Genomic DNA, 14,732 nt, shown 5'->3' on the forward strand with positions numbered 1-14,732 from the left:
ATATATGTGTGTGTGTGTGTGTGTATATATATATATAACTGAATTGCTTTGCTGTACACTTGATATTAACATTGTAAATCGACTACACTTCAATAAAAAATAAGAATTAAAAAAATGACCCTATGTCATCAGAAAAGGGTGAAAGTGTGCTCAATATCTGCTCTGAGGAGGCTTGAAATATGTATGATACATTCAAGAAAATTTCCTTCAACTTGTCAAAGAAAAAAAAAATATGCATGTTTATCACAGTAAACTCTCAGCTATCTGGGAAACTCGGCTATTGGCCTGAAAACCTACTGTCTGGAAAGGCACAGGGCCTGAGAATTCTAGAAAATCTTGAAGGACTCATCTTTCTGCAAACCCTAGCTGACTGGAAACCCAGCTGGCCTGCCCTAGGGGTGGAAACTCTGCTGTTTGCCCCCAGAAAACAATTTCCTTTGGGCTTGAGAAGGAAGGATGCACACCCATCCCCCACAGCCTGCGCCAAGGAGCAAGGAGCTCAGAGCAGAAAGTGTTAATAGTTACCTTGTGCCTCCGTAGGTGACCTCCTTGGCTAGATGGATCTCCTGCTCACCCACAAAGAAGAGGCTGACAGACCTGGAGCAGGTATAGGGGGAGGAGCTGCACTGCGGGTCATTGTGAACCTGATTGGCAGAGAGGGGTTCAGAAGCCAGCATGCAGATTCCTGCCACACACCTGTCCCTGAACTTTGGTTCTGGGCCCCAGGGAACCCCGCTGAGCTTCAACTAATGCTGATGGCCTGTCTGCTGCGTGCCAAGCACCCTTCCTCTGGGATCTCTCCCAGTCCCCACGACACCACAGGGAGGTCAGAGCTATCTTTTTTGCATTTCAGAGAGGAGGCAATCGGTGCTTCAGAGAGGTGACGTGAAGAAGGTTACACACACACAGCCAGGATTCTAACCCAGTCTCCAATGACTCAGATTCTAGGGCTCTTTCTAGTATATTGTGCTGTCTCACCACTTCACACTCACATAGAACACACAGCCCTCCCATAACACTAGCAAGTGCAGCCCCATACACACAGGCACACATGTCATTCCTGTGCTGCCTGTCACATACATGTCTCCTCTGCCCCCTGCTCAGACAGAACCTATACTTCCAAGGCCACAGGACCCAAGGAGGGGAGGTGTGGGACTCCCAGAGCTTAGGGCAAAGTGTCTGCCAAGTGTGGAAACCGGTCCCATGAGAGAATGAATCTTCCACTAGACTATCATTTAATGTGGTTAAGCAGGCTGGAGCCACTTCAACTAAAAGTGGGAGGAGACCAATCCAGAAATAGACTTTTGTAAGAGAAATACAATGACAAGGTAATGATGTGGAATTTTGGTTCTGCAGAGAGGAGTCCCTGAGCCCTCTCAGGAAGCCAGAGCATCCAGAAAGTCTTCTTAGAGGAGGTCACCCTAAAGTGAGTCATCCAGGACCTCTACCATTTCCTCTGAGGCATTATACTCTTTCTTATCTAAGGTCCATAGCATTCAATGTTCCCTTGGTTTAAGGTGTTCTCATGTCCTCCCCCAACCCCATCCCTGCACCCCTTCACTAGGCTAGCTCCAATTCATTCTTCAGATCCTAATTTAAATACCACTTCCTTCAGGAAGCCCTCCTTGATCACCCTCCCTCCCAATAAGCAAGGTTAGGTTTCCATCGTATGCTCTTCTAGCATTTGGCATTTCTCCTCTGTTACACACAGTTGTACTTAAAATGAATTCATTTGATTTGATGTCCGTTTTCCCCATTAGAATCTTAGTTCTGTGAGAACAGAGACCACATCTGGGTTGTTCACAGAGCCAGTACCATGCCTTGTGCCAGGAAAAGAGTATAAGTATGCACTTAATAAATACTTGAAAATGAGGGACTAAGTGAATGAATGGCCAGGGACAACCAGGAGTGCATGGGTGAGCGAGAACTGTGGAGCCCCCAGCTCCCTCTGTGTGGAGACGCCCTGGGTGGGAGCTGGGAGGAGGAAGGAAAGTGCCAGCCTCTCTATGACAAGCAGAGCCCAGGCCAGTCCACCCTTCAGGGCCCAGTGGAACCTTCCTGGACAGACAGGGCAGGGAACACCTCACCTGGATTGAGAAGGTCTGCCCCTCAGGTTCATGGCACCCCACCAGTGTGTAGCTGCCCTTCCCAGACAGGTAGTAGTAGAGGCCATCAAATGTCTCCACATGATGCTGTCCCCACGCCCGGCAGATGCTGTCCCGCTCAGGGCCTGCATTGTACACTGAGCCAGGGAAGAAAGAACCTTTCTGTGTAGCAGCAGTGGGCCCCAAGTGAGAGGCTGGTGGGTTCTGGTCCTGGCAGGGCCACCTTCATTCCCCTCCAGCCCAGACCCCTAAGTCTCAGGGCCCGTGGATTTCCCTGTACCCCTGGCCCTTCCCAGAGGTGGAATGGAGCCCAGACCTACCCATCTGGCAGCGTGGCCCAGTGGCATTGAAGCGTCTACAGTCACAGAAGGCTGGGTGCACGCACTCGCCCCCATTGAAGCAGGAGAACAAGTCTGCAAGGGAGACACAGAAGACACCTCCCCATCAAGCTGAGACTGACAGAACCCAGTGATGCAGCACCTCCCTCATGCTGGGGCCCCAGGCTCCAGCCCTTCCAGAGTTACATGGAACTCAGATACGCATCACAGGTTGCCCCAACTTTCCCCAGCAGCCAGCTTTAACTGGGGCAGGAGTAAGGTGTCTCAGACAGCTGCCTGGCCCCCTCCCTGGCAGGCTGTGGGGTGGGGTCTCAGAGTACCTGCCTTCAGTACATATCAAGTGGCCCCCAGGCTGGCCCCATCTGGGCCTTCAGCTTCCTAGGCTAAAAGTTCCTGGCCGCCAGGCAAGGAAAGCAAAACTGAGAATATGGAGCGTGTGGGGTGAGCAGGGAGGCTGCCCAGGGATCTTCACATACTGCTCTTCCTCACGGCTCCGTAAGCTCAGAGGGAGAGCCCAAGGCATAAAACAGGGGATGGAGAGGGGCCTCACACTTGGAATGCAGTAGAAGGGAAGGCCACAGAGAATAAGAGGACAGAGCAGAACAGAGTGTGGTCAGGGAAGGAGCCGTGATGTAAGAGGAGGGACCACAGACAGAGGAAGATGAGGGGAGAGGTCATGGACACAGGACAGGTGAGGGAGAGACCACAGAAAGTAGAAAGAGACCACAAAACAGGATGATGCAGAGCAGAAAACAACTATCAAACAAGAAGCTCAATCTCACTGGAGTCAGTGTCAGGGGGGAAGCCGCAAGGCCACGGTCACGAGAACAGCACACTTCCTCAGCCAGGAAGGAGGAAGCAGAGTGGAGTTGGAGGCTGGGGCTGGGGAAGATGGAAAGAGACCCCATGCAGGGAAAACAGATCACAGGAGGCCCCAGAGAAGTCCCAGGCTGTCCTCATAGGTCTCTCTGCAGGCTAGGGCCTCCCTCAGACCACAGAGGAGGGGCACTTACAGGATGGTGCACATTTGGCCCGGTGGAGCCGCCTTTCCCAGGAAGACATGGCCAAGGAGTTCAGGGCTTCCGCCTCCTTTTAAAGAAGGAGAAGGAAGAGAACGCAATCAAGGGCTGAGCTCAAGGAGGGCAGCCTCCCTGGAGGCCACATCCCTTCCTGTCCAGTCACCTTGGTGCCCCAGTCGCCCTGCCTCCCCAGGCACACCTCTGAGAGGTATGGAAGGCAGGATTTTTCAGGCCTGCCCTAGGTCAGGAGGAGTGAAGTCTGGTTTACACCCTCCCCAAGTGGGTACATCTCAGTAGCAGGCTGGGGAGGCCTGTAGCCTGCACACACCCCTTCCCCTCCATGCTCCAATGTCCCCCTGCCTCCCCTCACTCCCTCCCTCCCTAGCAAACCTTTGTGTCCTCCACAGCCCAGCACAAAACCCCCTTGTCTGGAGAACAAACCAGACACCTCCTCACCACAGAAACCACATGGGGCAGAACTAGGAAACAAAGGCAGCCCCTCACCCCAGGGCAGGGGAACATCCCTTCCATCCCCCACCCAACATTTTGGGCTCTTTTAACAGCAAAAACAGTGCCTAACAGATCACTTCCCGCTGTTCTCAGAGTCAGGACTCTCCCTGATACCACATATCTGAAGTAGACACAGGCAAAGAGCAGCTAAGAGATCTTATTTTTCAGGCCAGAAATCCCAACACATGATCTCTCAAGATAAAAAACCATCTAAAATCAGGACTGTCCCAAAAATCATGTGTGTTCAGTCACCACAAAGCTAGCGTATGTCTTGGGACTCTGGTCTGAGATGTCCAGTGTCAGCCAGGACTAGACCCTGGGCACAGTAGGAGCTTCCCTCTCAGACCCTCAGCCCCCCGATTTGTACAACATCCCGGACTAGGTGGCCAGCCTGCCCAAGGGGCAGTAAACAAGTCGACAAGGCACAAACCACACTGTGCGTGCTGGTCTCATGTGTCTTCTCCCTCCCTGTCCTCTAGCAAAGGACGTGGAACATAGGAAGTACTCAGAACCCCCGGCCGCTGGAGCCCAACCCCAGTTCTTTGCCCCCCCTGAGGACGAGTCTCTCCACCTCTTCCCTGGCACTTATCCCCTCCCTCTTCACTGTCCTGCTGACCCCCTGGGAGGTCACTGGCTCTCCCTGGCCAGGTATCAGTGTTCTCACTCACTCCCTGGTTCCTGGGTCCTCCCTGGCTCTCTTTACCCTGCATTCTAGGCTGAGCCCCAGGAGTTGGGCCAGGCCTCCCACCCTGGTCGTTATCAGTCTCACTGGCGCTTCAGAGACCACAGGAGATGGGAGAGAGCAGCAGGTAAACAGTCATCACCAATGTCCCTCAGGTCCAAAGAGCTTAATTCAGCTTGGTCCTGGTGCCTCCTCTCCCCTCCTCGGCCCCACCTCAGATTGGCCTCGGAGACCAGTCTTGTGAGGGTAAGACAGCCTGTGCTACAAGTCGAGGGCTGTGCTAGTTGAGACCATTTTCTGGAGAAAAATGTTAAATCCTGTCCAAATAATTCATCTTCAGTATAGATCAGGAGTTCTTAATCACATTCATGCCATGAACCCCTCTGACAACCCAGTGACACTTATGAGCCCCTTAGAAGAAATGTTTCTAAATACCTAAAATAAAACATAAGATTACAAAGGAAACCAAATATACTGTAATGTGTTATAAAATATTTTAGAAAAATGGGTGACTTAGTGCTTCTTTATTAACACATTAAATCACAAGACCAAGCAGCAGGTCTTATCACTGCCAGAATTTGGGAGCAGTGAACATCCATGAGATCTGGAGACAGCAACAACGATTCCAAGGTGCTAGGAAAACATCTGTCATTTCTACTGCTGATACTCTGTGGTCTGTAGTTGCCAGCAGTAATTAAAGGGAAGGTGAAATTTCAGTTCCATTGAGGTTTCTGTAAATAATACTGAATTTTTTTCCCCCATCCAAGTTCATGGACCCCTGGTCTACACCATCCATTCTCTGGAGAATGGCTGAGCTCTATAGGAGTGAGGAAGCATTGAAAGGAAGGGTGGTCAACTGCTGGTCTGAGACCCCCTCTCTCACTGATGGGGGCATTCCAGGCAGAAGCCCACAAAGGATTCCCTAAGTTCACTAAGTTCACTTTCTAACTAATAGCCTCATTCCTCCCCACCCTCCCCCACTCCAGTAGCCTTAAAGGAGGGCCACTCTAACCTTTTGTTTGCTCTAAGGAGTAATGTGAGAAACCTACTGGGGTTGCCTGGTGTAGATGTTTCACCAAGGAAAAGAGCGGGAGGCCTATCCCTGAATCCAGCAAAGAAAGAAGCCTGCTAGGGTAATGAGGGGCTTCAGTAAGGATCACTACCCAAGTGAAATACAGGGATTCCTGGAGCCCTGTGGGGCATTCATGATACGGGGGAACAGGCTGGTTTCACCAGGAGACTTGGCTCTGCCTGTGCCTGGGGCCCTGGCAAGTCATTCACCTACCCTGATTTCCCCATCTATGAAAAAAAGGATGAAAAAAAGTTTTAATAAAATAAAAATAAATAAAAACAATGATGACATGATCTTTCAATTCAAACTGTACCTGACTATGATTCTAAAACTGAAGGCCTGGAAAAGTAGGCAAGAGAGAAACAAAACCCCACACGACCCAGACACTAGAAAATAAGTTCGCACCTCCTACCCTGGGGTCTCCATGATCTATTTCCAAAAGGCAGGTATTTGGGACACACTGTTTTCTATAATAAATGATGCTCGCATCCTGCTGGCACAGGAGCTCCCCAGGGCTGGTCCCTAGGGCCAGGGTGCATGAGCCAAGGCTCAGGACCTGGCTTCGAGTGGGCTGAATTTGTAACATGTCTGTGGTTGGAGAAAGGAGACAAATGCAGGCCAAGATTAGAAAGAGAACCTGAGTTACCTGATCCAGAGACCAAAGACGTTTGGCAAAGGGGGAACGCAAAGCACCACCTCTCCCAAAAGCAGAGGATCCAGGGAGAGTGGGCAATAGGGAATAGTGAAGACTCAGAGGGCAGGAGCTCAGGGCTCTGCTTCTCAACCAATCCTTCCTTGTAGACTTACCAGGTGGTCCGGTTTTTGCCTCTCCTCTCTGGTCAGCACTGCTGGGGCACTGCTCAGGGGGTGAAGAGGGGCCTCTGACAGGGTTTAGGCCAGGCAGGGAAAAGAGGATGCCACTCTCCTAATTGCTCACCTTCCTACTTTCACCCAGGGGAGGAAAGAGCCCAGCTGCCTCATCATAGCACATAAGTGCCCTCCTCCCTTAAGAAAAAACATTTTATAAGATAAACAGATAAGTAAGCCGGCTGCAGGGCCCCGAGGAGATTAGAAAAGTGGAAATAGAAGTATCTTACAAATTTGCATAGTTCAGACACTTACTAGGATTCTTATTTGAATAACTTTCAGAATAACCTTGAACAAACTTCTGAATGACGGCAGAGTTAGCCTTCCCCCAACCTATGACGTTCCCTGCAGGCCTCAGATCCAGACAGAAACAAGACCCTGCCCAGGGAAGCCCCCTTCCGCAGGCCTCCCCTTACCTGGCTTCCCATCCCAGTGGTGGCATCCTCTATGGCAAGGATCGCCTCCTGATGGCTGTGGCTAGATGAGAAACAAGCCTGGACTGGGTGAAGGGATAGGAGTGGGCCATGCCTCCCCACACCCCCAGGCCCATCCCACTCTCTGTGCTAACCCCTGGGGTCACCCACAACAGGAATAAAGATGGGACCACTGGGTGGGGCCGCCACAAGCTCATGCCTACTCACCTGGGATCCTGGGTTGGCTCTGGCTGCAGCTCTGCATTGCCCCGGAGTGTGAGTGCTGCGGCTGGGGAGGGGGATTACTCTCCACTCAAGTTATGCCTCCCTTTGTTGGCTTCCCATCACATGTTCCCCATGGGCTAGGAAGCTTCTACCACACCCTCGGCATCACCACCATTCTCTCTCCCTGAAGCCTTCTCAAATCCTTTCTCCTCCTCCTTGGCAACTCTTCAACAAGGGTCTCCCTCCTCCTTCCCACTCTCTGTGCCCCAGTTCTCTCTGGTGCCCCACTCTGGTTCTCTTCCCAGCTTGGGACCCATTCCCCTGACTGTCGCTGGCCTCTTTCCTTCTGCACCTCCTCGCCCCTGACCCACTCCCTGGCTGTCCCCTCACCCTACCTCAAAACTTTTTCTTTCTTTCTTTTCTTTCTTTCTTTCTTTTCTTTCTTTCTTCTTTTCTTTCTTTCTTTCTTTCTTTCTTTCCTTTCTTTCTTTCTTTCTTCTTTCTTTCTTCTTTCCTTTTCTTCTTTCTTCTCTCTTCCTCCCTTTCTCTCTTCCTCCCTTCCTCCCTTCCTCTCTTTCTTTCTTTCTTTCTTCCTCCCTCTCACCAACTTGCCCAGGCCCATCCTCCTAACCGTTCCCCTAGCCTGCGGCGTCCCCTAGCCTGCGGCGTCCCCCAGTCCACACCCCTCTCACCGAGAGACTGCACGGGCAAGGTCTCCCCCGCCGGCTCACCCCGGGGCAGCCAGACGCAAGCAAGTAGCAGGCAGAACGCGGACGCCGGGGCCGCCATAAGGGCTCGCGGGGACTGGGAAGCCTGACCGCACGGCCAGGGTTCCGAGAGCCTCTCCAGCGAAGGCAGAGTCACACCTCAACTCGGGAGGCCGCCGTCCCGCTCGCTCTCTTGCCCCAGGGTTCCCTTGGCCCCTCCTCCCAGGCGTTTGGCTCCGCCCTGAGCTAAAGTGACTGGACTGCCCAGCTCATTACCATAATTCAGGCTCCTGGCGGTGGCCCCGCCTTTGCCCTTCGGCTGTCCCTCCCTAGGGGAGGCCGGATTCAGGTCACGCAGCCCTAAGTCCCTTTAGGGAGCAAGGAGGCAGGCGGTTTGTGCAGCAACCAACATCCCTTGCTCCTCAGAGATTCCTGGCTCAGAAATTTGGGTTCTGGAAGCTGCTTACACCAGAGACCCAAGATGCTGGTAGGAGTCTTGTCCTATGCTCTCCTTTTACGTGCTACTTGGTGGTCAGTGGCAGAACCAAGGTTCGCGCCTGCAGAGTGCTAGCTTGTGCCCCCTACTACTCCCCACTACAGCCTTTTGAGTTCCCAAGTCCCCACCCTACCCCCAGTTTTGAGCACCTCTAGGAAATGGATCATGCCTTAGTCCTCTGTATGTCCAGCACTAGCTCAGGCCTCAGTTTGGGAAATGCTGACTGAATGACAGAAGTGTCTCACACTACCATATTATTGCTCCAATCAAGGCAAAACTTTGATGATAATGATGATTATGATAATGATAATAACAACAACAACAACTTAAATTTTGTGAACGAGATATACTCTCTGTTCAGGAGGAATTTAAAAATGGTAGAAATGTGGGTCTGAGAGCCTTAGGAAACTTTGCATCCTTCACTTGAACAGCTAGTGTTAGAACACCAACTAGATGCCAGGCCTTGTAGATGATGGTGGTGATGATAGTGCTGGCCCCCCTAGACCCCTGGGCAGAGGTACACATTTGGGATGCATTAATTCATTCATCTATTCAACAAATTTGTCGAACATTTACTCCTCACCACACATTGTTCTGGGAATAAAATGGTAAATAAAGCACACATATCTATCCCCATACAGGGTATTTGAAGCCATGGGCTTAGATGGTAAGATGAAAAGGAGAGAGCCAAGGATGGAGCCTGAACACCGGTTAAGGAATGAATGAAGGCAGGGTTATCTCTGAGGAAGCTTGAAAAGGAACATTCAGAACAAATCTGACTTCATTTCTTTTCTTTTACTTTAACCTTTGTATTCTGTTGCTTTTGCTACAAATTAAGAATGTTGCCTATGGCCTGAAATACACAGGCTAGCCCATTTTCTAGGCTCTGACCTTTACAAGTATAACACTTTTCCATCCATGTAGAGATAAAAAGTTGCAGAATAAACAATAACATTTGTCTTGCTGGAGATTTATAGGAACATTGTGGCAGGACTTACCTGGACAACTGCAAGAACAAAGGATTTTGGCACAGCACTGAGAAGTCTGCAGCAACGTTTGCAGCAACGAACCACACCCCCTCCCCTTTTAGTATAAAAGAATCCTGAATTCTAACCTGGGGAAGATAGTTCTTTGGGACACTAGTCCATCATCTTCTTGGTCTGCTGGCTTTCCAAACAAAATTTCTGTTCCTTGCCCCAACAATTCGTCTCTCCATTTATTGGCCTGTTGTTCAGTGAGCAGTGCAAGCTTGGACTTGGTAACAGTGGAGAACCAGGACCTAGTGTTGTCCTGAAAGCCAAGAGGGAAGCGTTTTAAGAAGAGAGCCTGCGGGGACAGAGGTCATGTAAAAGAAGAGTTGGGGTGCCAGTGGATGGCATTCCCCCTCTTAAGGGCAATTGCTGCTCTGCCTGGATTCTGTGTGGGAAATAAACAATCCTATGATACAGTTATGAAATGCAGAAAATCAACAAAGTAAGTTGGAAGGATATATATTATGTGTGTCTTTCCTGGACCTTTGAAAATCCCACAAGTCTTTCCCTTTTATCTTTGACTTAACTAGTTAATACTAAGGTGAGAACATGGATGATATTTTTAGGTTTTTCTTCAGGAAGGATTTACATCTTAAACTAGACAATAATTTAGCCAAGGTGAAAACAGTCTGCTGGTAATAACTTCAGCTATTGGGGGGAGGGGGTGCTGCAAAGGGTCTTTAGGCATCCCTGAAGCTACAGTTGTAAGTGTTCACTGATTTGGGCTGCTGTCCATTTCCTGTCCCCTGCCCTTCCACAAGGTGAAAACAAGGCAGGCCTTCAACCTGGGTTAAATCCATGAACAAGCTCAGTAATTAAAGGTGCCCACTCTCTCTATCCACATCTGCTTTTATTACCCCTCTTCTGGCCTCCTCTTTCCTCTCAGTCTTGATTCATCATTGTCTTTGCACCCCAGCACTAGACCTAGGAGTTGGGCAAACTTCTTTGGAATTGAAACAAATGAACCAGATGGGGCCTGGGCCCTGGGTAAAGGTCGGCTATAAAGCAGGCTGTCATTGCCAGGAACTTTCGTGCTTCAGTGAGTATGTGTGTGTCTGTGTGAGACTGGAGGGGTGGGGCACTCACACCCACTGGTTCAGGGCCCTGTGGGACACAGTAAGACCCAGCCCCAAGGAATTCACAAAACCAAGATTTCTTCCAAGTGGGAAAAGCCCACGGAGGAGGCCATAACGGAATGTAAGCAGAAGGTGAGATGCCTGGTAAGGGTGACGGATGGCTTCCTGAGATCCTTTCCCTCAACCGCGTGTGTTTGGGAGCCTTTCCTAGAGCAGCACCAGCCTCAAGTCCAACTACCGCCGCCACCACCGCATACACACACTCCAGCCCATTTGCACCCCAGGGCGTCAATAAGAGGCGACGAGATTCGGTACAGGAGCCTCCCGCCTCCCAGTGGCCCCGCCCCACTCCGCCCGGGCCCCGCCCCGCCCGCCCCGGGCCCCGCCCCATCCCGCCCAGGCGCTCCTGTCGCGGTCGCTGCCTGTGCTGGCTCAGGGCAGCCCGGCCCCCGGCACTTGAAGGAGCGCAGAAGCTAATTTTGTAGCGAGGGGCTCCATCTGGCCCAGCCATGGACCGGAAGGTGGCCCGAGAATTCCGGCACAAGGTCAGAGCTGCTAGGGGCCCCTTAAGCGCCCAGGACCCCGATGTCTGGGGCAGGGTGGGTGGAAGATGAACAACCACAGCACCACCCCAACCTTTCCCAGCCGGATCTATGGGCTCTGCGTGGGCTGGGACCGGAGGGTCTTGGTTGCCAGCAGGGTTCCTCAGTAAAATGAGGGAGGAGCCCTGGGACTGTAAAAACCCCTAAACTGCTCTCCTGAAAGTGTCCTTTCTCCTGCCCTCCAGGACTGGGACTTCTCTGGGGTTAGAATTCCTTCTATTCTTGGCCTGAGACAGATATTTCTCTGAGATGCCCCATAGTGGGCAAATCCCCCTCCCTCCTAGTGCTGCCAGCTCTGGGCTGCTGGAGTGGGTAGAGAAGGCCTGAGAGGTGAGGACTGGTGGGGAGGGGAACTGGATGTCTCTCTCTGTCCTTTGACCTCAGAATTCTAGTTAGAAACACTTCAGGCAGCCCCCTCCCCACTTAAGGGCATTTCTTAGGGCCTGAAAAGCTGCTGAGGAACTGGTGCTGGCCAGGGGGCAGTGGGAGGAAGGGAGGAGGTTCTGGGAGTCGGCCATATCCTTTAGGCACTCCCTTGTTGTGTCCCTGTGAGGCGCCTCACTGGTGGCCCAGGATCCTCAGAGACCATCACTGAAAGCTACTAGATTTCACCCAGGCTTTCCAAAGCTGTTTCCAGAACTGTGCAAGAGTCACTGAGGCCCTGAGGCCAAAGAAGACCATTTGAAGAGACCCAGCAGTCCTCCCCACCAGGCCTGAGGATGCCTCAGAGCCCAAGGGTGAAGCCAGGGGTGTCTGGAGCTACCCACAGGCCCCTCCTGAGGGACAGGTGACTGCCTTAAGGCCCTCACAGACCCCAGAGGGGTCTTTAGACCAAGCCAAACCCCTTCCCAGGACTGAGGGACAGAGCTCAAGTAGGCAAGATCGAGATTCTTAGCCCCTCTACCACAGAGAGGCCCTGGGGAGCCCGAGGAGCCCGCCAGTGTGGGGGCCACAGGGACGAAGGGCCAAGGGCTTGGGGCTAGGGGCCAATGGTTAGTTGTTTACTTAAGAAACATATTTTGAGCACCTGCTCTGTGCCAGACCCAGTCTGTGCCCTCAAACTGCTGGTCATGTGGGCCAGAGGAAGACCCTACACTAATAACTACTCATGACTGGGTGCTGGTGGGATTGAGGTTTGGTGGGAGCATAAGGGGGCAGCTCATACTGATAGAAGTCTTCTAAAAAGGAGGTCCTTGGGATCTCCGGGAAGAGAGATAACCGGAAGTTCAAGCAGGAGTATGGGGGCTGGTGAATAGCAAGGGGACCTGTGAGACAGTGTTCACCAGCACATGCTGTTGCAAAGGGATGTGAGGGGAGAAATTTCAGCCCCTGAGGACATTTGGTGAGTGTTGATTTCAGGCAACCCGCTTGGAAGGAGCACAACCTCCCGTCCCCCACCCCAAGAAGACTCAGGCTTGAATTTCAGTTTCCTGCCCCTGGGCTGAAAGTAATGCTGGGTCCTCTTTTGCCTTCTCCCTATGGGGTACTTCTCTTTGCCTCTTTGAGACAATTATTTCTAGGGTCCCTGGTGGCTGACTCAGCCCCTGAATTAGCTCCTGTTCCTCCTTCCCGGGCCACACAGACTCCAAAGGGCCTCAGGCCTCTGTGTTTCCACTGTTCTGCTCTTCCTCATTGCAAGAGTCATTACCTATTAATGCTCCTGTGTGTGCAGGCAGGGCAGGCGGGGCATGATGAGCAAGGCCTGGGCTGGACTTTGTGCCCTGCTGCTTTGGAGGCCGCAGCAGCCTTCCCCTCCCAGGTTGGAGATCATCTAGGAACTGGGGAGACAGGATGAAGCAGCAGAGGAGAGAGATGAGGGCACACAGGCATACTGGGTGAAATTTATAGCTTGCTGTTGATTGCTTTCTAGATGTCCCTTCCTTGGTGCTTTAGAACATATTTACCCCTTGGGAATGGTTTGTAATCTAAATCCTTAGTCAGTTGTAGGTAACATTAAAGGTAGCGTGTTGTCATGGAATGGGCTATGTGACCTGGAGCAAGTTATTAACATGTCTGTGCCTGAGTTCTCCAATTTGTTAAATGAGGATAACAATAATATTTAACTAGTAAGTTTATTGTGAGTGCTGGATGAGAGCTACACATGTGTAAGGAGCTTAAATAGACCCTGGCCTTTATAGTGAGTCCTCAGAAAATGTCCACTGTTGTTGTCTATTATCTGGAGTTAGGCAAAACTGGGGTCAAATCCAATCCTGTCACTCGCTGCCAGTGAGACCTTGGGCAAGTCACTTAATCTTTCTGAGTTTTAGGTTCCTCAGCTGTGAGATGAGATTCATAGTACTTATCTTACGGGAGAGATGGGATTAAGTAGGAAGTCAAGTCCTGACTACTCTGGGCATATAGTCATCATTTGGTAAATGGCCACGCTGTTCCTAGTTGATGCCTGCAGAGTGTCCTGTTGGATGAGGCAACAGAGTCGAGGCTACTGAGTGGAGTCTGTCCTCTGGACTTGTGCAGTTTCCCCAAGGCCACCAGCAGCACTTGCATGCCCTTCCTGGTCACAGCCTTGGGCCAGGATACCAAGGCAAGGGGACAGGGCATCAGAAACTAAGGCTTCTCCCTCAGAGAACCAGCTTTTTAAAACAAGGCCTCCCCTCTGCTCACTGTACCTGCACTTTGCAGGAACTTGGTTACTCATTTGTTCAAAAAGGATTTATTGCCTGTTCAGCAGTCATGCATTTATGGATATCTGTGGTGTACCTGCCTGAGGCTAGGCATCTGGCAGGAGGGCCTGTGGGAATAAATAAGAAGATCAGAAAGAGCCCCTGCCTTCTAGGGATTTGCTAATCATTCATTCATGCATATGCTATAGATACTGACTGAGATAATAATATATGCCAGGCAGTACTCTAACCATTGAATAACAACACAAAGTCTCTGCCCTCTTAGAGAGCACATTCTAGTGGGGAAGACAGACAGTTAACAAGTGAACCAATGAAAGTATCACATAATGCGAAGTAGTTATGAATGCTATGAGGTGAGGGGATAGGGAGTAACAAAGTGGTACTTTATATAGGGCAGTCAGGAAGGCCTCTGAAGCGGTGCTATTTGAACAGAGACTTAGAAGAAGGAAGGGAAGGAGCCATGAGGATATATGCAGAAGAGCATTCCAGGAAGAGGGAACAGCAAGTGCAAGGGCCCTGAGGCAAGTATATGCTTGCCTTCTTTAGGAACAGCAAGTAGAATGATGTTTCTGAGAGAAATTACAGAATGAAGAGTGGTGGGAGATGGATCAGAGGGATACTGGAGACCTGATAGGCCTCACTCCGGATTTGGGGCTTTGTTCTAAGTGAGAGAAGCCAGCATGGAAGTGACATAACTTACATTTAAAAAGGATTGCTCTGACTGCTGGTAGATAGACTGAGAGGGCCAAAGTTAGGAAGCTCCTGCAGTAGCCCAGGTCTAGGGGGAGGAGGGGGTTGGACTAGGTGGAGTGGCCAGATCCAGGATACATGAATGTTTTAGATTGAAGATGCCTTTTCGACATTCAGGTAGTGAAGTGACTGAGAAAGCCAGTAGCTGTGGGAGTGTGAGAATCAGGGGAGAGGTCTGTGCTGGGGATAAGCCTCAG

At 51.1% G+C, this 14,732-nt stretch overlaps 2 protein-coding genes across 5 annotated transcripts in view; one reads left to right on the top strand and one right to left on the bottom strand.

Annotated features, from left to right (window-relative positions):
- The window catches only part of OTOG (otogelin), an 86,049-nt gene extending 77,546 nt beyond the window's left edge, over positions 1-8,503 (bottom strand). The window contains 7 exon segments of the mRNA XM_014568021.2: positions 526-644; positions 2,088-2,242; positions 2,426-2,518; positions 3,457-3,532; positions 7,010-7,070; positions 7,235-7,295; positions 7,924-8,503. Coding sequence (XP_014423507.2) covers positions 526-644; positions 2,088-2,242; positions 2,426-2,518; positions 3,457-3,532; positions 7,010-7,070; positions 7,235-7,295; positions 7,924-8,020 — 662 coding nt within the window. The 5' untranslated portion in view covers positions 8,021-8,503.
- Positions 8,504-10,938: 2,435 nt separating this feature from the next.
- USH1C (USH1 protein network component harmonin) overlaps positions 10,939-14,732 on the top strand; it is a 44,991-nt gene continuing 41,197 nt past the window's right edge. For all 4 annotated transcript variants that reach the window (XM_032488921.1, XM_032488922.1, XM_006195133.3 and 1 more), the window contains exon 1: positions 10,939-11,086. In XM_032488921.1, coding sequence (XP_032344812.1) covers positions 11,051-11,086 — 36 coding nt within the window. In that variant the 5' untranslated portion in view covers positions 10,939-11,050. The remainder of the gene's footprint in view (positions 11,087-14,732) is intronic.

Source organism: Camelus ferus, chromosome 10 (assembly GCF_009834535.1).
Source record: "Camelus ferus isolate YT-003-E chromosome 10, BCGSAC_Cfer_1.0, whole genome shotgun sequence".
NCBI classification, from domain to species: Eukaryota; Metazoa; Chordata; class Mammalia; order Artiodactyla; family Camelidae; genus Camelus; species Camelus ferus.